Source organism: Phodopus roborovskii, unplaced genomic scaffold (genome assembly GCF_943737965.1).
Source record: "Phodopus roborovskii unplaced genomic scaffold, PHOROB, whole genome shotgun sequence".
NCBI classification, from domain to species: domain Eukaryota; kingdom Metazoa; phylum Chordata; class Mammalia; order Rodentia; family Cricetidae; genus Phodopus; species Phodopus roborovskii.
Genome location: NW_026126413.1, coordinates 17047141 through 17068964, shown reverse-complemented (window position 1 = coordinate 17068964; position 21824 = coordinate 17047141). Strand labels below are relative to the sequence as shown.

Sequence of the window (21824 nt, the reverse complement as noted above, 5' to 3'; positions counted from 1 at the left end):
ATGATCTCAAATCACGTTGATCCCTTGGTGAGAGGTGGGGTGAAAGGTGACTGGTAGAGACAAGCTTCATAGACCTTCTCAAGGCGGCCATTCTCACATGAGCTGTACAAATGCAATGAGGAAGATACAGTTACTTTTCCCGATGTTAAAGATAAGGGGGATAGGCAGTGAAGCCATTTATCTGAGGTCACTCATCTAATAATGATGGAACAAAATTTTGAACCCAGGAAGTTTAGACCTGTAGTCTGAACTATTTAAGGTGAAAGAAAGATGGTAGAAATATGAGTCAGGCTGCTGCTTAGGGTATCATGTGTAGTGTGCTGTTCCCTTACTGGAAACGGACCTTAAGTTAGACTCTCGTCTTTCTAGAGGCCAACACAAGAGTGACTGTTGACTTCCTTGCTACATGGTATCCCTAACATTCTCATTGCTATAGACAAACACAATTACTGATGTCTTTAAAAGTCAGAAAGAAACGCCATCCCTGCATTGCCCAAGTCCTCCTTGACATCAGTTAGTAGGATCTAAGTGACTTATTAGACCTGCCTAATTGATTTCCATTTTAATTTTGGCATTTTTATACTACTTGACAAAATTACGCTGCTTAGTTGGAACAATTTGCAAGGCTTACTGATCAGACAACAAAGCTTTGTTGTGTTGTGAAATATTACTTTAACTAGGCAAAGATATCTTACATTTGTTTATGCTTCATTTGTTTAATGAGATGTAAAGATGTGGGCTTTTTTTTTTTTTTTTTTTTTTTTTTTTTTTTGCCTACCTAAGGCACCTGATTGGTCTAATAGAAATCTAAGCATCCAGTAGCAAGAGATAGAGGGATAGGCAGGGCTGGCAGGAAGAGAGAGGAAAAAAAGAGAAGAGAATGGGGGAGAAAAATAGAGGGTTGCCCAAACCCAGCCAGACAGACATGCATGGAGTAGGACACACAGAAGGAGAAATATATAAAGCCGCCTGAGACAAAATATAGATGAGGAGAAGCAGGTTAAAACAAGTTATAAGAGCAAATGAGACGAGCGTAAGTAAGGCCAAACATGTATAACTAATAACAAGTCTCTGTGTCATGATATGGGAACTGATTGAAGGTCCAAGAGAAACCCTGCCACAATATTGTTATTGACTTCAGCCAAATCCATCTCTGTTCTCAGGAATTTCTCATAAGGTGTAGTTACTATAATAGTAAACATTTTTCTTACATCTGTGATGCCTTTGCTGAAGTCTACATCTGAGATAGTGATATCTGTGATATTTCTTACTAAGAGATAACTTACTGAAGGGATATCAGTTATTTTAATCAAATATGTAGGGAGGTGAGAGAAAGTGTTGCACCATCCATTCTTTAAAATCACTGCGTTCTTCCTTTATCCATACAAAACCAAGTTAAAGTAGTCGGGAGGAATTAGAACAGCTAAACCATCAGTCAGCAGTGGTACCAATCCCTGACTCTATGCTGGTGGCTTGCATACCCCCACTCATTGTACATGGCTCTTCCCACACTCCAAGATTGACCATCCAAAACTAAGCATCTGTCCTCCTCCACATGCATTTGCTATGGGATTTTTTTTTTTTTTTTTTTTTAGAAATGTATCACTTTCCTGCTTCTATGTCTCAGAATCTAAACAATCAATTAATATGAATTGTAAATCTGTAGTTTACTGAAAATAGGCTTTTTAATCTTGAAAAAGAACTTAACTAATATCTGTAATTTGAGCACTTGGAAAGTTGAGCAGGAAGATTGCCACAAATTCAAAGCCAGTCTGAGCTACATAGTGAGATTGACATTAGCTTTGGTTATAGAGGGAGACTGTATCTCAATAACAGCAATAAAAACAACTCAGTTAAAAGCTATCTCTCATTGTTTAATCAGAGATATATGCAGGCAACACTAATTTTCAGACACACGATGACGTTGAAGTATGGAGTCATGGAGGATTTTCATTTATATTATAGCTCTTGTGCAGAAAATTAATTTTTGCGTCAAATAATTTTTGTTGAGAATTAAAGCTTTTGGTAGGAGTTCCCCAACACGTTTATGCTCTAGTTTCTCCATGGGTCTGTTTGTGGTCTATTGAGGATACTTCTACCCAATGGAAAATTACACTGCCAAGTATGTATTCTCTAGAAGCTGCTACTTCAAATATTTCATTCTCTAGGGTCACAGCCAATGTAATACTAGGGTGTGGATATGAGGGGCATGAAGTGGCATTCTTTTAAAATTATATTCTAATTGACTTGGAGGTTAAGTGCTGGCTCTGAGACTTCTATACCTGGGATGCTGAATAAATGAGCTGCCTGAATCAGTTTGCTGGCAAGAAGCATGAGGATTATGTTCATCTTAACTTAGGACACTCAGGTGTTCAATTAGTAAGAAGGCATTGTGCATTTGTGAATTATTTCTGTGCAAGTTACAGTACAATGAAAACATCAGTGTGCTAATAAACATCTCTCCAAGGCAGTGTCATATCCTAATTCCTATTTTGCCAATTTCCATGGAGTAAATACCCCCACAAAGCCTGATTTCAAACTACTAATGTAAAATCACTGAATGAAAAGTGAGTAAGAGATGTATACACTTGCTGTTTCCATTTCATCATTAGATAAGGATGATATGGACTTCAAAGACAGTTGACAGGTAATGAACATTTTAACTATGGATATTTCCTGATTCATCCCTCTTTCACATTGGGGCAGCGGCCATGAAGTGAAAAAGTAATTGATAAAATGGCTTTACAAAGATGAAAAACAAAACTAACTCTCTTAAAATATTTAAAATAATTCTTACTCAGCTGTATTAATTGGAATTTCCTGATTTATCATAAAACATCGTCATTAATTGACCCTTTTATTTTAGGACATTTTACTGACTTTAAGTTATAAAGCATTTGATAAACTCATATCATCTCACCACCCAGCCCAAGAACCGAAAGATTCTTAGTCAAGTGTATTGCATACTTTATTTCAAGTTGCACCATACACATGGGTACAGTTAATACATTGTTTCCTTTTTTTTTTTTTTTTTGGACTTTATATCCACAGCATAGGCTCTGGGATTAGTTTGGTTTATCTTTGGTTACTAAGATCCATCTGCACTGTCATTTTGGGATAGACCCTTCATTTCCTGACCAACTTTGCAGACCCATTGCCGCTGTTAAATTTCTCTGTGCATCAGGCTTGTACTTTAATTGCATTCTGTGTCTCAGAACTTTATGGAATGTAAAATATCACTCACTCCTCACATTATTTGGCAAATAAGAAGATAGGTCAAAATTCAATGCTGTAACATATGTCAGTGTCACACAGGAAAAAGTGTTGGAAGGTTCTTTGGTGGATCCCTGGAAAACAGTTCCTAGCAGAACAGATTTAAAGGCAACACTGGGTTCTTACTTTAACCTCAGGTTGGCTCCAGTGCTGCTATAAATAGCACAATTATAGTACGCAAGCTCCTCTTCTACAGTTATCATGACACTACATGATCAGGTGGATTGATTATTACTTAGTAAGTGGGCCTCCGCTATTACAGGCCACTAACAGCAAGAAACATTGAAGTCCTCACCCAAAATGGGTGCTGCTTACTCATAACAATTACAAAATTTTCATCACCTGATATTCTTGCATTACAGGAAATGATATGGTATCCTCTCTAATGCAACTTTTAAAGAAAGATTTGCTGTTGTCATTAAAACTTAAATACTAATTTAAGAAAGATCGCCCTGTTCATCTCCATTATCAGTTTTCTGCATTGATTCTTTGAGACTCAAAAGGTGGCAGAGGCTAAATTTCAAGCTGTGCTTTTGTTGTTACCTGGCGTTATTTCAGCTGTTTATGATTTTAGTCCCTACCTAAAATTTTGTGTTTTCCTACATAACAGACAATGGATGTAAGTATTATTTATAGGTTGAACTCAAACCATGACTCTTGTGTTCAAAGTACATCCTCATCCATCCAGATTAAAACTTAAGAAGCAGTAAAGAAGCCTTTACTCCCTGCTTTAATACCCATGATGTTTCAGTTTGAGGTACCTCCTCCTATGTTAAAAATTTCCAAGTATCTTGCAGAGAATTTGTGTGTGTGGGAGGTCACATAAGCCTCTTTGTATATCCTCTGCTGACAATTCTATATTGATGTTTCTGATTCTGCCATCTAAGTGAATCATAACTTTTAAAACTATAGTACCTCTTGTACATGGAGAAAAACGTATCAGGTTTAAAAGTCTGATTGAGGAGCTAGAGACATGACTCATTAAGGAAGAGTATTTTCTGTGAAAACAAGAGGACCCAAGATCAGATCCAAAGTACTTATTCCAAAGCCAGGAATGCTGCATATTCCAGTAACCCCAACATGGGGAGGCAGAAACAGGCCCATCCCTAGAGCTCACTAACCAATCATCTACCTAAGAAGGTGAATACCTGCTTCACTATGATACCCTGTTTCAAGAATGTAAGGTGGAAAGCAATGGGGGATGGTGCATAATGTCTCTGACCTCTACGTGGCCATTCATGGGCTCATATCTCTGCATTTGTATATGTATTCACACACACACACACCACCACCACCACCACCACCACCACCACCACCCAGAAACTATACTTGAGTTACAGAAAGAATAAATGTTTTGCTTTCCAAAGCAAAATTTACTGTAGCTGTTGCTCATTTTTCTGCAATTCTGCAGCCAGGAACTTGGTCCGGCTCCTGTCATCTTGCATTTGGACAACAGAAGAGGAGCCTTTGGGAAGGTGGCCCCGCTTCTCGTCCCTCTTAAATTCTGTCGGATACTTACAGCGCTGCCAGCTCTTCCTTAAGTGTCCCTTTTCATCAGGCGATCCTTCATACACTGGCCCATACATAGCACGGCATGAAAATTCTCTTAGGAGGGAAGTGCCAGCTCGCATTACCTTTTGGTAACATTTGCAATACCGTCCATGCCGTGTGCTAACACACGTGTCCGCATCACCTGCCACGTCCAGTGCTGTCCATGCCATTCCTGCCTTTCTTGTGTTATTTCCCTCCTTGCTGGCCTGTCACTTCCTTTGGTGAGTGGTTGCAGAGAGCCCATTTAATGGCGAATTTTCACATCCTTCTCTGCTCTTTTTTTTTTTTTTTACTTGTCTGTACTATTTTTATGCTGTCTTAATTTATGTATCCCCCACTTAAAATGATCACACTTTTCTGTCATAATTTTGAAGAGGAAATATGTGATGCTTTTGTTCTCCCTAAAATTTCCTGTGATGGGCTGTCATGCCAGCTGCAGCCCACATGCAGCAGATTTGATGAGCCCCCTCTATGTGCGACTCTATGTGCTCGTAGAGCACTTAAAAAAGTGTTCTTGTGCGCTCAGGTGAAACCCTGAACAGATTTTGTCTCAACTGTAATGGAAATGTAAGTAATTTTCAGACTCCTTCACTACGTTTCCAGTGTGTGTGTGTCTGAGAGGAACTGTGCATCCGCTCAGCACTGTTATGCTAACCTGTGCAGTACAGAGTAGATTACATGATTCTGTAGAGCAGTGGTTCTCAACCATCCTGATGCTGTGACCCTGTAATAAGTTCCCCATGTTCCGGTGAGCCCCAGCCAAAAATAAAAATTCTTTCGTTGCTACTTCATAACTCATTTTGCTGCTGTTATGAATTGTAATGTAGATAAGCGATATATAGGATATATGATGTGTGACCACCAAGGGGGTCGCAACCCACAGGATAAGAACTGCTACTTTAGAGACTGATTGGCCCCTCATCCATACCCAACTTTATTATCAACCCTCAACATCTATTTTTGAGTTAGGCTGATTTTCCTAGAGAAGTGCCACAGGTACTGGCGTATATATGAAGTAATGACCTACTATCTAAGAATTCAATTTGGAGCACAGAGGCAATCACAGTTTTCATGTATTGCAGGCATTGCTACAGGAAACACTTGAGGTGTTTATTGCCTGGCTGAAATCCATGGGTGAGATAAAGTCTGTGCACAACGATTGTGGAGAGTTACTTCATCTCACCTCAGTCCTCAAAGCAGCACAAAATAAAAGGCAGCCCACTCTTTGTTACTGGGATATAAAAGGGTTTGTGTATTTCACAGCCATACACAAAGAGGTGTGAGTCTCTTTGGAATAAGTGAGTAACCCACTGAACTTTCCCTGTCTGCATGTATAATTCTTTCAGATAAGGGTGCTCTTGTTGATGACCTGTCCTGCCCAGATGGGATGAAATTAAATGTTTCTGCAGTGCCAGACTTCTCATATAAAATCATGGTGGGCCTGTGTCCTTGCCTTTCAGGTTGACAGTTAACTAAAGGGGTGGGGGGGAAGGGGGCTAACATGATTAATGGTGTGCTCCTTTCCTTGGGTAGTCATCCCTACAGTGAGCAAACTGCATTCTCCTAGGTGATTCGGGCTCCATGTGCTCAAAGCCCTAAAGAGGTTATTCCTTTTACTCTTAAATCAGGCTCTGTATGAATGAGACCATTTGACTCCTACAACTCCAGAAGGTAGATTGGTATTATTCTAATTGTGCTGATGAGTAAATAGACTTGGAGATTAAATAATTTGTCTAAGATTAGTCCATTGAGCAACAGAGCTAGGAACTCGATTTAGACTTCTTGAAGCAATGCACTTTTCAATATTTAAAGTTTTTATTTCTTACCTCTAATGTCTTGGTGTTTTTTTTTCCTTATCTCAATTAGGTTTTTATTAACTGGGGAAAGAATATAAATTCAAATCCTTTTTTTCATACTACAAATGTATGTGAGGGTAAATTTAGGTGTATTAATTAAAATAAAGATGCTACAATTAAGACCACAAAGTAACTGATGCATTTTTGTTTACTTTTTCCACTAATATATATATTAGTTAGGAGGCCTGGAGAATCTATGGGGCCTCTGGTATTTATCCCTAGTATAAGAATGGACATTGGGAGCCCATTCCCCATGGAGAGATACTCCCTCAGCGTCACAATAAAAATGTGCAATGGGCGCTTAAAAATATAGTTTTGGAGTTCAAAGAGAATTGCATGGAACAGGGATGTAGCTCAGAAGTGTAGCCATTGCCTAGAATGTAGAAGGCCCTGGCTTTGATCCATGGCCCCACGGATAGTTAGAAAAGGGGAAGACGTGTTAATCTGGGGGTCTATCCTTGAAGATCATCCGAATGCCGCTGTGAACAGAAGCCATGAGTCCATTGCTCAGGGAAGTCGTACAGATGGAGGGAGCAGTTTAGGACCAACTAAGGAATCTCATCTCCATGGAAACAGAGGAAAGCATGCTGAGGAGCAAGCAGAAAAGTATGGGAAAGGAGTATTGTGTCATAAGATGAAGAACAGCCACTATCTCAGCGTGCTTTAAAATGTCTGGGAGGGATATTAGTCCAGTGTACTCAAGAGTCTAAGAGGGATGAAGACCAGAGTCTAGAATCAGCAGGAAATGAAGAGTTGCAGAAGTAAAATTCAGAGAAACACAGTTATTTTGAGACTCATACAGGGTAACTGCCCCGTACATTTTCCTGAGTGATAGTTTCTACTATACCAGTCCTTTAACCTTTCACATATAAGATCTCCATTCGGACATTTATTCCAAATCTATTTTCATTAGGCCTCTTTTAGTTTGCCTAATTAAGTGAGCATCTCCCTCCTGTAATAAATGTAATAAATATCCATTTAAAATTACATCTATATTCATCATTTAGTATAGCTTTTCAAAAAGTAAATTATTGGAGGGCTTGGTACTCAAAGCCTGATACCACAGTGTCTGGGAGGCAGAGATAGGAGGCTAGAAGTCCAGGGTCACACCCAAGGCTACATGAGACTCTTACAAGAAAACCAAAGGAAAAACATTGTTCCAGGTATGCATGAGCTTGTATGTGCTGCACTTCTAGTCTTTTTTTTTTTTTTTTTTAAATCTGGTATACTTGGTAATTTTTTTCAATGTGAGCCCACCTGTAGTGGGTGTGGCTTCTGGGTGAGTCTTAAGGTCTTTGAACTGTGGGTACAAGACCACCAGGCTAACACGTTTTGCTTTATTGGGTTAGTATAGTTTTGACTAATGAAGGACTTACTTTAAAGTTATTTCCTTTTTCAGTTCAAAGTTTCTGAGTTAGAAGTACTAATTTAGCCCAGCACCCGCAAATAATGTACACTGCAGTGTAGTTATCACCCATCCAGGGAGGCTCTTAAGCCACCAACACCCTTTCTCACTTGTTGCTATGTAAGAAATGAGAGCTCTAATTTATGTCTCCTGTGTGTGTGTGTGTGTGTGAGAGAGAGAGAGAGAGAGAGAGAGAGAGAGAGTTAACTCTTCACCTAGCATTTTTATTCAACCAGCCCTAAAGCAAGACTTCCTATGTTAACTTGATTCTCCATATTGGTCAAAAGTGGGGGTATGGGTGGTATAAAAAGCTTTTCTAGTTATTTCTTAGAATATGTAATTTTTGATGGCTGGTATGGAAGCTACCATATGTTAGAACTCCCAAACTGTCAAATTTGGAATATGTATTTTAGCAAATGTGAAATCATATTCTGAGATAGAAATATGAATTCTTATGACACAACAATGACATTTGTAAAATTTTACATTTAAGAATCATATATCTAAAGGATTTGGAAAGGTATATATTTAAAATAACTTCCATATGCTGTTTTCTTAATCATTGCTATTTTCTGATGAGCTTAATATCTAAGTTATTTCTAAAACATAGTGTGAATGTTGTGTCAGTCATGTGAAAAATACAGTAGAATAATAGTTAAAGAAATGTTGGCCTAATTCAAGTTTCTGTGAAGATGTAAATAATATAATGAAAAAAAATGTATTCTGAGTAGTAAGCATGGTCTATAGAGTTGGGTATTTAAGAAGTGATTTTTTTTTTACCATTTTTAATTAAATATATCCTCTGTGCATGATATTCAAATAATGCTTAATACATGTGCTTTTATCAGTTAACTTCTGTTTGATCCTACTTTTTATGTGGGCTAAAAAGTGAACCTTAGTCCATGTAGGGTCAACCCTCTATTCCCCTTAGGTCTGTGTTTTAAAGTCTCTGGTGCTTCCCATGTATCAGGATGGAGGTAGGACAGATGAATAGTTGGCCTGACTGATGCTGATGAGCAATAAGTATCCCAGTTCAGTGTAGTTTCTTCCTAGTGCTGGTGAAACAACCCTTACGGTCTACTCAGTAATGACTCAGTACCATCTTCTGTTGTCCCTTATTCCCCTAAGCATGAAATAATTCTGAAGCTTTGCTTTGTCTATATTCTGAAGATGGCAGCATCTGGGCAGTAGGCAACTTAGAACTAGTATAAAGATGCTGGTCAGGTGGAGAGCTACCAGTGTCTTGTCATAACCTATACCACCTCAGTCTAATGTGTGTTGGGTGCAATGTCTTGCCATAACCCTATAGCATATTTATCTAGTGAGTATTGAATGCAAGAGTACAAGGATACTTGCACTGAGAATCATATACCTTGCAAACAAAATACCAAAAGTTTACCGATTTAACATCATTATTATCTACATACCGTGTATTATTCTTTCCTTGGTACAGCAAAACTTTATATGCTTCTTCCTGAACAGAGAAGGAGCACGGATAAACAAAACTGACAACAACAACAACAACAAAACAAACAAACAAACAAAAACATTGGTTGATATATCGATACATACATACATGGTTTTCTGCTGTAAAGAAAAGTAAGAAATAAGGCAAAGGAAGAAGACTGTAAGATTAGGAAGAAAAATGACAAGGCTAACAGACCTCTTTATTTTTGTGCATGACATTATTGAATGTGGCTTAGGAAGTGCTGCATTTAGTGTTTCTGGAGCCAACTGATAGATTTTTGTTTGAGGTGGTACTGAGCAGTGTTTTGTTTTTGTTTTTGTTGTTGTTGTTTTTTTCCTAGCATAACCCCAGTGAGACCTCTTACCTACATAGAAACCAGACACTAAGGTCTTTTATTTATTGGTTTATCTTTATAAGAAATGGGGTACTTCAACTCAAAATAAAAATGTGATCTTAAGAGTTATGATTATTTAAAACTCTAAAGAAATAACGTTATTTCTTATAAAACCAATGTTATATTAATTTGCTCATGTGAAAATTATCTCCTGCACTTTATTACATTTGGCACTCACATTCTCTTTTTTTTTTTAAGATTCATTTTTATTTTGAGTGTGAGAGAGAGAGAGAGAGAGAGAGAGAGAGAGAGAGAGAGAGAGAGAGAGAGAGAGAGAGAACAGGTACCTGCACAGTCCAGAAGAGGGTGCTGGATCTCCTGGCGCTGTAATTACAGGAGGTTTTTGAGTTGCCTGATGTTGGTGCTAGGAACCAAACTTGAGCCTTCTGCAAGAACCATACACAATCCTGATTGTAATGGTTCTTTTAAATATTTCATTGGTGTCTCAAGCAGACCTGCTCCTAGAGAGTTCTATGTTCTTTGGAGAACATTGTGGTACCCGGAGCAATGTATTCTTTGTGCTCGCAGGTGCTATTTTAACTTCTAGATATCTATACAGAAAGAGTCTCCTGCTTAGTAAATGACCTTCTCCTGATGAAGACGTGCCTTAGGGTGTCTGTTATGCAATGTTGCCTTTGTGTCTACCTGAGTATCAAATTACAATCTTCCTATAAGTTTTATTCTGTTTGATGGTGTTGGGCACTGTGCATACCATGGGAATAGTTGGGTTTTTCTGAGCAGCCCAAATACAGACAAATAGCTCATTTCACAAGATGGCCTCCATACAACATTCTGGGCAATTGCTGGATCACATGATACGAGAGACTTTCTCAAAGCAAGGCTACTGTACAGATATCCGGTTATCCACCTGAGTGGATGACAAGCCTATATGTGAAACTTTAGTGCAGATTGCCAACTCCACAATGATTCAGTATGCTGGTGCTTTCTCGTCAGCTCGTAACGCTACAAACAGGAGACTCATGTTACCACACCCAAAGAGCCACCATGACAAATACTGGGTGTTTTGTTTCTCTTACTATGCTGTTGACACAGATCTCTGAATATGGAATCCTTTCAGTCCCTTTCTTGGTCGTCTTTAGTAGTTTCCAGCAATCACTCATTTCAGAATATAACTGTATAGCTGCTGCTTTGGTGCCTTTTGTGTGTGTGTGTGTGTGTGTGTGTGTGTGTGTGTGTGTGTGTGTAAGAGGAGGCTTGTGCTGGGTGTGTGTTCAGCATCTTGAGTCTCCCTGTAGAGTTTTGTACTACAACCAGCATGCCTTGCAAGTGGCACCCCACTGATCTTTGACTACGGGCTGGCCTTTGTTTCTTAAATGTTTTTGAAGTGCTTTATTGGTTGAGCATGAGAAGCAGTTGCCCCTGTCAATGCTGTTTGCTTCTCTTCCTCCTTTCATAGTGTTTGAAGTGAGGTTGTCTTTTCCCGGAGCTTCTCTTTTCCTTTCGTATGCACCATGTGAGCTGGGGCCAACAACAGCCACATCATGTTGCTCAGTTCCAGCTTATGTCGCTCACTCTCTCATTTGCAGCTTTTCAGAGGTGACAGTTTCTCCCAAGTGCATATGAGTGTGTGACATGAGTTGGCACTGTTCTGGTACCTAATGGTTTACTCACTAAGTCGATATCCCACATTTTTGACTGTGTTATATAGGGACTTTTGTTCCTGAACCCTCTTCCCAGTGTGATAATGGACTGCTCCTAAATCCCAGTGGCCTATCTGCAACAGATTTTGTGGAGTTACCTGTTCCTAAGTTACCTGTTGTCCTCGTCTGGGTTTTAGTGACTTTCCAATCCTCTTATCTAGAATGATAGAGCAGCCACTATTGGCAGAATTATAAAAATGATTATTTTACAAAAACTATTTAGATATAGTTTCTATTACCTTTGCTCATTTTTTCTTGGGACAATGTATACAGGCAAGCTTGATGTCAGTGAGCAGACAGATTTAATTGCTTTGTAAGGATTTAAAACATATAAATGGATCCCCATCGATGCTGCTTTCATCTACTGTAATATAAAGTTCTATAGTTACAAGACATGGGCAGGACTCAGCAAAATCCCTAGATACGTTCCTTAAGAGTAACTGCATAAAAGTCATCATATGCTTTCTATGGGATTATTACATACATAAATATAATGGGCTTATTATTCAGTTTGAAAATCTAAACATGAGGGCCAATGAAATGGCTCAACAGGGTAAAGTGCCTACCACCTCTCGTGAGGTTAAGTGTTTTAGAGCCAGGATCCACATGATGGGAGGAGAAAACCAACTTGTGCCAGTTGTTCTCTGGGCTGGGCTGTACACATGCACATACAAAATACACCGGTCAATGTGAAAGGAAAATTAGGAACCTCAGTGCTATTTGGGAGAAAAGGGTATTACATTGACTACTATATCACAGTGAGAAGGTAGGGTCACCAAGGAAGCGCATGAATGTTAAAATTAGAGCCTAAGCTTTTCCTAACCGCAGAAACTATGCAAAAGCTAATACGACGGCTGTGGTTTTGTTTGTTTGTTTTACTTTTTTTGTATGTGCATGCATATGTAGGCCAGAGGACAACTTGTGGATCTTAGGGCTCAAATTCAAGGCTTTATGCTTGATACCTTTACTGGCTGACCCACCTCACCAGCTGAGCCATTCCCCCAGCCCAAGGGGTGTATTTTTAATGGAAAGAAAATATGTGGAGTCTTGAAGCACAGTAAAAGAGACGTCTTGGGAAGTGAAGTAAATTTAAGCTTAGAATGATGAACACACACGCAAGTGATCTGTATCTAAGAAGAGAACATACATGTCCTTGTTTCCACTAAAAAGGTATAACCAACCAATACATAATGTAATCCAAAATAAACTAACTAAACCATGTTTAGAAATTCACACTTGACAGAGCTGGACATGTAGCCCAGTGACTAAGAACACTTAGAAGGCAGTTCCCAGCATCCACATCATTGGCTCATACCTGCCTATAACTCCAGAGTGGGGGCTCTGACTGCTCTGATTCCAGACCTGGCCTACCCAGGAAATGCTGCTGAGAGAGTAAGGAAAAACATCCAGAAAGTGTTCTGGTTATGGCTGCTCTTATGGCTGCTCTGAAGACTGTTAATGGTGTGTAAGTAACCCCCCCCCCATCCATTGTATTAAGAACGGAAGGCAGGTTAGTGGGTTGAAGCAAGGGTAAGCAGTAAGAAGCAGCAGTTACCTACCAAACAGTGAGTCTCTTGGGAAGTTTTACTGTTGAAAGAGAGAACCACAGCTGAGGTAAAGATGCAGTTTTCCCTTTCCACGTTTGTTTGGGTAGGAAGTTTGTAGAGCATGAATGTCACACTGAGAAGAGCAGACTAGCAGAGAAGAGGGAGCAAGCAGTAGTATTAGAGGCAAGGAATTGGATCCAATGAAGAGAAAATTGCACCAAGATAATTGTAAATGTTTTTGTAATCAATGGGGGGTAGATAAGCCAGCCTCCAAGTTTTAAAGCTTTTTTAATATAAAGGCTTCTAATACATCATAATTTTATCCATAGGCTCAATGTAGCTGCAGTAAAAAAAAAAAAAAAAATTAGCTTTTAAACAAAAACAACATGATTCTGAACTGTACATAGACGTGGAAATGGTCAGGAGCGACTTCAGCACTATTGACGAGTGACAGTAACATAGAAGGATTTCAGCATCAGATACTGCGTCACTGTAAGGTTGCAGGTTATAGTTATGTGGCAGGACAGATAGCACACCATTGGGCTGGGATAAAACCCCCAAACTGGTAAGGTAACACTTTGGTGTAGTGCACAAAAGGAAATATTAAAAAAAAAAAAACAGATAAGACTAATCAAGCCAGAGGATTAAACTTGTCTATAAGATACACCATTCAATAGAGTCATTTTCAGATACATGATATATTTGTAATAATATGAAGTGTAAAATAATGCTCGTAATGACAATGGAAAAAGATAAGAGTTCAAATAAAAATGTTATTAAATTAAGAACTCATTCCATCAACAGATGATACCAGAAGAGTGGAAAGGCAAAATAAAGGAAAGAAAATTAAGCATAACACATTTACTCGGCACCAACAGATAACCAGGTTAAATAAAAATCTCCACATGCCAATAAGAAAAATGGCAATTTAAATAAAAATAAATGGGCTCAAACTCAACTATATCTTTTAAAAAATGAGAATGACCATGGGAAAAAACTAAAAAATCAAATAATAGTTTATAGCATGGTGTTATTCAGGAAGGTAGACTATACTTGGTTCTCTATAACACAGATACCACAGACTGGAAAACGTATAAGAACAGAAGTTTTTTCACATCTTTTGGATGCAGGACAGCTCCAGTCCAAGTCTCAGAAAGGCCAGTGCCAGATGAAGGCCCAATCTGCAGTGCTTCCTTATAGGGAGTGAGTGCAGTCCTCACTGGCAGAGGTGTGGAGGAAGGGAGGGAGGGAGGGAGGGAGGGGGAGGGAGGGAGGGATGCGTTCACTCCCTTCAGCCTTTACAGAGGTGACTAACCCTATTCCTGAGAGTCTACCCCAGGAGTTCATCACCCCGCACCTCACCTCCTCATGCTGCTGCACTGGGGAGTTGAGGTTCAGTAGGAGCTTTGGAAGAAAGGAACATGCAAAGCATAAGAAGGGTTTGCTTGTTGGTTTCTGCTTGTATCTCCAGCCTCTTTTGTCTTTTTTTTTAGTCTCTGTATATATTATAGCTATTAATAAACCAATTGTCCACCAATCTCATCACATGAGGAGAAAGGAGTAAACTGGTTATTTCCCCCCAGGCTTCTCCCAGTTTGAGAAAACGTTCCAGGAGGCTTTAGTAGAAAGGACAGAGTCTTGGGTGAGAGGTGAGACAAGCAGGTGAGGGACAAAGTGTCCATGATTGATGTCCGTTAACTGTTTGAGCTAAGGGATTCAGCCTGCTCAGTGTTTGAACTGGATCGCCCGGTTTAGTCCCCACAGCTTCACGGATTGGGTAAAGCTGAGGTTAAATAATAGGAACTGTTCTACCATACCTCATGCTACGCTAAGCTGCCTCTCCCAAGCTGTTACATTTGGGAAGAGAAGAGGTTCCTAGCCACAAAGCTAATCCCATAATTCCCTCACATTGCTTTACCAAGTCTCCCTCCTGATGTTCGTTCCCCTAACTTTGACACCTTCTTGGCATTGAGACCTAGAAAGATGCAAGGTAGAGAATGTGAAGTGAGAGGGAGGAGGGTCCGAAGGGCATCATGACAAGATGCGTGGTAGCATCCTCTAAGCCATGACAGTGACTATTTTGGTCAATGGTTAGGAGGTTTATAATCCCAGTGCTGGTAGATGTGACACCTAGGGCTGATAGGATTCACAGGTATACTTTATATGCTTAGATATGGTTTACCATTTAGTTTATGCATAAACATTAGGGAATAATTGAGGCTTCTGGGATTTCCGTAGGGAATAATTGAGGCTTCTGGGATTTTCGTATGTTTTTTGTTTTCTTCTCACTTTAACAGATCACATTTCTATCACTTGGAATATGTTACAGAAATGGATACTATATGCATCTCTCATAAATATTTTAACAAAATATAAAGTCACCCTCTCTCAGGGAATCCAATCTAACACTAAACCAAGAAAAAAACCAATGTTTTCCTTGTGTTTTGCAGAGTTTGAGTAATGAGATGAGTACAGATGATGAGAATGAATCCACAGAAGAAAAGGACAGCTACATCTGTGCAGTGTGCCTGGATGTGTACTTCAACCCTTACATGTGCTATCCTTGCCATCACATCTTCTGTGAGCCCTGCCTACGGACTCTGGCCAAAGACAGCCCTGCAAGCACTCCCTGCCCGCTCTGCCGGACCATCATTTCCAGAGTCTTTTTCCAGACAGGTAGATGTTCTCTTTTGTTATCATCGGCACCTAATGCTTTCTCACTATTTGTTGTTGTTGTTTGTTTTGACCTCAAAGTTGCCATATAAATTATTGTGAAGTTAGTGAAAAGCATACACAAAGTGTTGCTCCAGTTTGTAAAACATTACTTGGCCAAGTAACAGCACTACGTCAGAACCACAGGTTAAAGAAGATCTTCATGGCTGACCCCTCACTTTGCACACAGATCCTTCATCCTAGCCAACTGTCTGTTCAGTCTGAACAGACACCTCCAGGGGCTGCACAACGCTGTAGCCTTCTTACTTTTCTTATCTGCCTTCTGCTGCTGCTTGATCTGTGGTCCCCATATCTGAGGGCAGTTAGTAAGCCTTTTACCCAAACTCTCAAGTCTCTAAATGAGGAATGCCCGATCTTTGACCCTGTGGTATGATCTTGTTAACTGCAAATGTGTGGTTGGACCACACTGAGACCTATCCAGAGATGCATGCAGCCGCGGGCAAAGGGTCTGACGCACCTGCTTCAGTCATTCCGGATGCAGCCAAGCTCTGTTCTTTTCTTAAGCAAGTAGGACTAACATACTGCTTACCTGCCTGGGTGGAGATGGGATGTGGCCATCTTAATGGCATTTCACTCCTGCTGATGGATAGATACAAACTGATACACATGAGCATAGAGAGTTAAGGGAAGTGGCAACAGTCACTACCATGTACTCTAGGGAGGAGGGGCTTTCTGTCCCCATGTTTTGTCCTCAGACCAATAGGGTCTAATGGAGATCAAGGTATGTACTTTATTAATGATAAAATAGAAGATCTTAAACAGCAGTTGCATTCCCTGAAAGAAGTCAGAGGACCCACCATCCATTAGTGAGCTTTGATACCCCAGCCCAGCCAGCTGCACAGAGGCTTGCAAATCTCTCTAATTGAACAGTGAAGAGAAAGTAAAGCTGTGGCCCTCTCATCTGCCTAGTGCAAGGAGATTGCTGCACAAAATCACTGCACATCTCATGGCGAAATGTCAATGAAATAGCAAGAAAAGAGAAATAGAAATCGAAGGGAACGCAGACTACTGTAAGGTGTGGGGTTCTACGTAGTAACTACAGTTTGATGAAAGTTCTAAATGTTCGCACCATATGAGGACAGTTACAAGTGAATATTTAAAGAAATGATTTTCATTATCCATTAAAAGAAAATACAGATTCTCAAGGATAACTAAAGGAGTTTCTGGCACTTAGCCCCCACAGGAAATTTTGTGTGATGTCTCTGGAACCTATAAAGAGGAAACAATATCCTTAAAAGCATCGTCAGAGAAAATTGCAGCATCAAAAATTTCTCTTTCTTGCTCATGGTATTACAAATAAAACCAGAGAAAATGTCAGTATAAATTAGATAAATCCATATTGCTAATTCCTAATACAATGGTTCTATTTTCTTGTTAAAATAATTTCAAGTAGTAAACTCAGGCTTACCCATATTCCTGCCACTTTAAATTAGCATCTAACGCATGTCTCTCCACACATTGTGTGTGTGCATATATACATGTCTAAGCTTTTGTCATTGTTACCCAAACTATCAGACCACATGAACATTTTCTAATTCATTTCCTTGATTAACCCAAAGTCCTTGTGCTTTTTTTTGTAATGACACCATGTTCTACTTAGCCCATTTACCTTTATGGAATATTTACATGTTTTATTTATAATTTTATTTAGACATTAATGGTATGTATGGATAAATGTTTGAACATGTTATGTAGCATTTCCTTATGATGAACTTCCACAAGTAGTGAGAATACTTAACAGCTGTGTTTATAAGATAGTACATGAATTACATTAACAGCAGTGTGTGTGTGGCCTTGTTTCTACAGCATTGGCCATCAGGTTTGCTCTTTAAATGCCTGACCATCAGAATGTTTTGTATGTTTAGTGCCAGTTGCCACATGTGGAAAACAATCTTCCCTTTTTGTCCTTATACCTTATTTTTTGGTTATGGTACTTAATGAATGTGCCGAATTTCTAGATTTTGTTTTTTGTTTGTTTGTTTGGTTTAGTTTGGTTTGGGGATTTTTGTTTTGTTTTGTTTGGTTTTTTCTTTTTTGAAGCATGGGCTGTTCAACTGTTGCCTTTGTAGTTAAAACGTAGATATTAAAGGCCTACTAACTACACAAGTCTATAAGCTTTCCCTTTACTTATTTTTTTTTTAGTTACATTTTGTCCTCCTTTTCCCATATTCCCTAAGGTGTTTTATTTACCCAAGGATAAAGTATCATTTTGCAATCCTTAGGCACATGCCCCAACAATATTTAATAAGTTATTCTTTCTTTGCCACCTGAACTGTCTTCCTTTGAAAAACAGCAGTAACTCCTAAAACTCTCTCTTGGCAGCTGTTTTCACCCATTCATCTCACTGCCTTGTCATGGACACTATTTCACTTCTTATTTTACTGTGTATATGTTAATAACTCACAGAGTAAGTTTAAACTAATAGAGGATGGGTGGCATTTTAGTGGATACTTTTATAATAGTGATCATTACAGTTTATCACTTTTTAGCCAAGCTCTATAATTCCCTTCCTAAAGGCTCTGCACATTTTATGGTAACTTTGTGTCCATATGTTTAGTGGTTGCTATTGTAGCATTGATTTTTCTTTTCTTCCTCAGTTTCTGCTATTTCTGTGGATGTTAGGAGAGTCACCTAGTCTTCTGTTCTCTTCCCATCATCTGACTGAGGGTTTGGAATTATTTATTGAATAAATTAATCATATAAATTACATAATGTCATTATGCTGATTGTGGGATTGTTATTGCCAAGGGCTACGGTGGAAAAGCTGTCCTTTGTGGCAAGTGAAAATACTACAAGATGAATAAGGGGTCCCTTGTGTCATATTTCTCTTAGGGTAGCTCAATGGGTAGAAATACAATGATACTCATTCCAGATTTATCTGGTGGAGTCCTCTTTAGTGAAATAAATTAGTCCTTGCACTTGAACTGTAACTGTATCTTCCTCTCCCTAATTATATGCTCTTGTTTAAACAACTGAGTGTCAGCTGATAATGTAGCTACTTAATGCTGATGAAAGTTGAAAAGTTGGAGTGAGATAGACTATACAGAAGGAATAACAGAGGCTCCAAGGCCTGCTTATAAAAAGAGGTATGAAGATAGACTGTTAAAGGTTGTAAGAAAAAAATCACATTTGCAATAGGTGCTATTGCTCACTAACTAGTATCCATAATCACCTTCTTTCTTCCTAACTTAGTGCTGAGCATTGAGCCCTATAAACAAAAGCCAGTGGGTCCTGGTAGCAGACCCATCCTCTGTTTCTTAGTAATTGATCGCACTGGCCAGGAATTGATTCACAAATGAGTGTGTGGTCTGTTCAATGAGATGAGAAGAAAATACATTAGAAGGACTGTTTTCTTTCTCTTCTGACGTGAACAAAAGTGTCTAATAGCATTACTTGCCAGTAGACATCTTCTAAGCAAGTGAGAAACTAGCTTTAGTATGAAGAAAAATTTAGTTGAGAAAAATACATGAGATGAGATTGGAATAGCATTGTTGATCTACTTAGTCAAACAAGTCTAAAGTCGGGCTATAGATTTCCTATTATATGAAATAATAAATTTGCTCATTAAGTAGGACAACTTTAATAGATTTCTTATTATGTTTCAACTAAAAGTAACGTAATAGACCAGGCATGATAATTCACACTTAATCCCAGAACTCAATAGGTGAATGCAGCAGGACTTTGGCAGTTTGCCAGTCACCTTTCTCTGTGTCCTGCAGACTGTCTGGCAGACTCTTCCATGAAGCAGGAACCCTGCAGCAATGCCCATCTTGTTTCAGCAGTCATTTTCCTGTTGGTCCGCATGAAGTCAAACAGTCTAGATAAGAGCAGTATCTTGCCCAAATGGCTAGTCTTGCCATATTGGAAGTAAACTCCATAACGAGTTTCTTTGATGTCCATCTTCCTTTCTGACGCAGGTGGTGTTGCCAGGAGCAGTTGTGCCTCACTGTCAAGAAAAACCCTAAACCATTTTAAATGCCATATTCTGTAGGTCTTTGAAAGGTTTGAAGAATGCCTATTCATCTCAAATGCATCTCTGTATATCTAGAAATCCTAACTAACTTAACTATAAGTTTTGACTATTATAGGTAACTATCTAAAATCTGTACTAAATTATATATTACATTTCTAAATGAGCTATATAAACACAATACCTAAACAAGAGGAGAAATATTCATATCATAAAATTGACCTTAAATTTGTATCAATAAATGAAAATCCATTCCAAAACAAAGTATTTATATCTATACCATAATCCCCTTTTTACCTTTAAAGAGATTAGTTGTGGTCAGTAACCATTTATTACCAACCCCATTTAAATGAAAACAAACATTTATAGACAATATTTGGGAATTTGGGCATCGTTCTATCCAAACTGCTTCCTGCTGGTAGGGGGCGCTGTAATGGGGATCCTAAGATGCAGAAATCCTGGCTGTAGTGGTAGTGTAGTGTAGGCTGCCTTGTCCCAAGGACAATGTTTTTGGGGGTTTTGCTTGATCAAACCACATTAGTCTGGAAGGAATCCACAACTTTTTATTTTCTGTAGAAACAAAAATAGAAATCCTTTTCCCTAGAAACCTGTCCTTAGACTTAAATTTTGGAGTCAAAGCATTTTTAAAATAAATAAATAGGAACAATCTAGCAGCATTTCTTTTAACAGTTGTTATTTCCTCAGCAGTTAAACAATACAAAGACATCACAATAACATTCAGAATCCAAAGTCTCTCTGTGCTTTCCATCTTTACGTGGCTTTTTCATTATTCCATTTCTTCTACTTCTATTTTTTTTTTATTTTTTGAGACAGGGTTTCTCTGTGTAACTATTGCCTGTCCTGGAATTCAGTCTGTACACCAGAGTCACTTAGAACTCACAGAGATCTGCTTGCCTCTGCCTCCCTTGTGCTGGAATCAAAGGTGTGTGCCGCCATATTCAGCTACTCTCTCCAGCTGCTCATATACACCGTTGAATTGTTAGCAGTGCTTCTTAAAAGCCATGCGGGTTTTTTGCCACTTTGCTGAGTCAGGAAACCTCCCTTACAGGAGCTGCGTAAATCTCTGCTTGTCTCTAGCAAAACAGAGCCCAATTGAGAAAAATGTTGTTATTAAGAAGCCTTGCTTGTTTCTATTATTTTGTTTCTAAAACCCGTTTTTAAGCTTTTGTCAAGTTTTAAGTGAAAGTACTTGGGTCCACGTTGCTAGCACCATTTTGTTAAATGCATGTTTTCCTGCCAGCCTGGTCTCAGAGCCACAAGAGCCCCAAATAACACACAGACACACTATATTAGATATAATGCTGTTGGCCTGTTATTAGCATTTCTTATTGGCTAGCTCTGTCTTAACTATTAGCCCATTTCTATTAATCTAAGTTTCCACATGGTCTAAGATTACCAGAGAGAGGGTTTGGAGTTCTGCTCTCTCTTTCCTCCATGTTAAATCTCCTCCTCTCTCCTCCAGAATTCTTCTTGTCTTCTAGTCCCGCCTGTCTTGCTTTTCTATTGGCCAATAGTGCTTTATTCCTGAACCAATTAACCAATAAGAGAAACATATTTACAGACTCACTTCTCCTTGATGGGAGAAGTGATAAGAAAATGGGACAAGACCAGGCTACAGAAACCCACAGAAACTGACCTGAACAAGGGGGAGCTAATGGGCCCGCAAACTGGTAGCTGGGAGTCCAGCATTGGACTGACTCAGACCTCCTGCACATGCGTCTCAGTTAGAAGGCCTGGGCAGTCTAAGGGACCTCTGACAGTGGAACCAGGATGTATCCCTGGTGCACAAAAGGACTTTGGGAGCACATTTCCCATGGAGGGGTACTCCCCTAACCTAGAGGCAGGAGGAGGGCCTAGTCCCTACTCCAAATGACTTGACAGATTTTGTTGATCCCTCCTGGAAGACATCAACCTCCCAGTGGAGTTGGGGGAGGAGGGGGGACAG

The 21824-nt window shown here is 39.2% G+C and overlaps 1 protein-coding gene across 2 annotated transcripts in view; it reads left to right on the top strand.

The window, feature by feature from the left end:
* The window catches only part of Rnf180 (ring finger protein 180), a 143409-nt gene that overhangs the window by 80919 nt on the left and 40666 nt on the right, over positions 1-21824 (top strand). For both annotated transcript variants that reach the window (XM_051182892.1, XM_051182891.1), the window contains one exon: positions 15606-15831. In XM_051182892.1, the coding sequence (XP_051038849.1) occupies positions 15606-15831 (226 nt within the window). The remainder of the gene's footprint in view (positions 1-15605; positions 15832-21824) is intronic.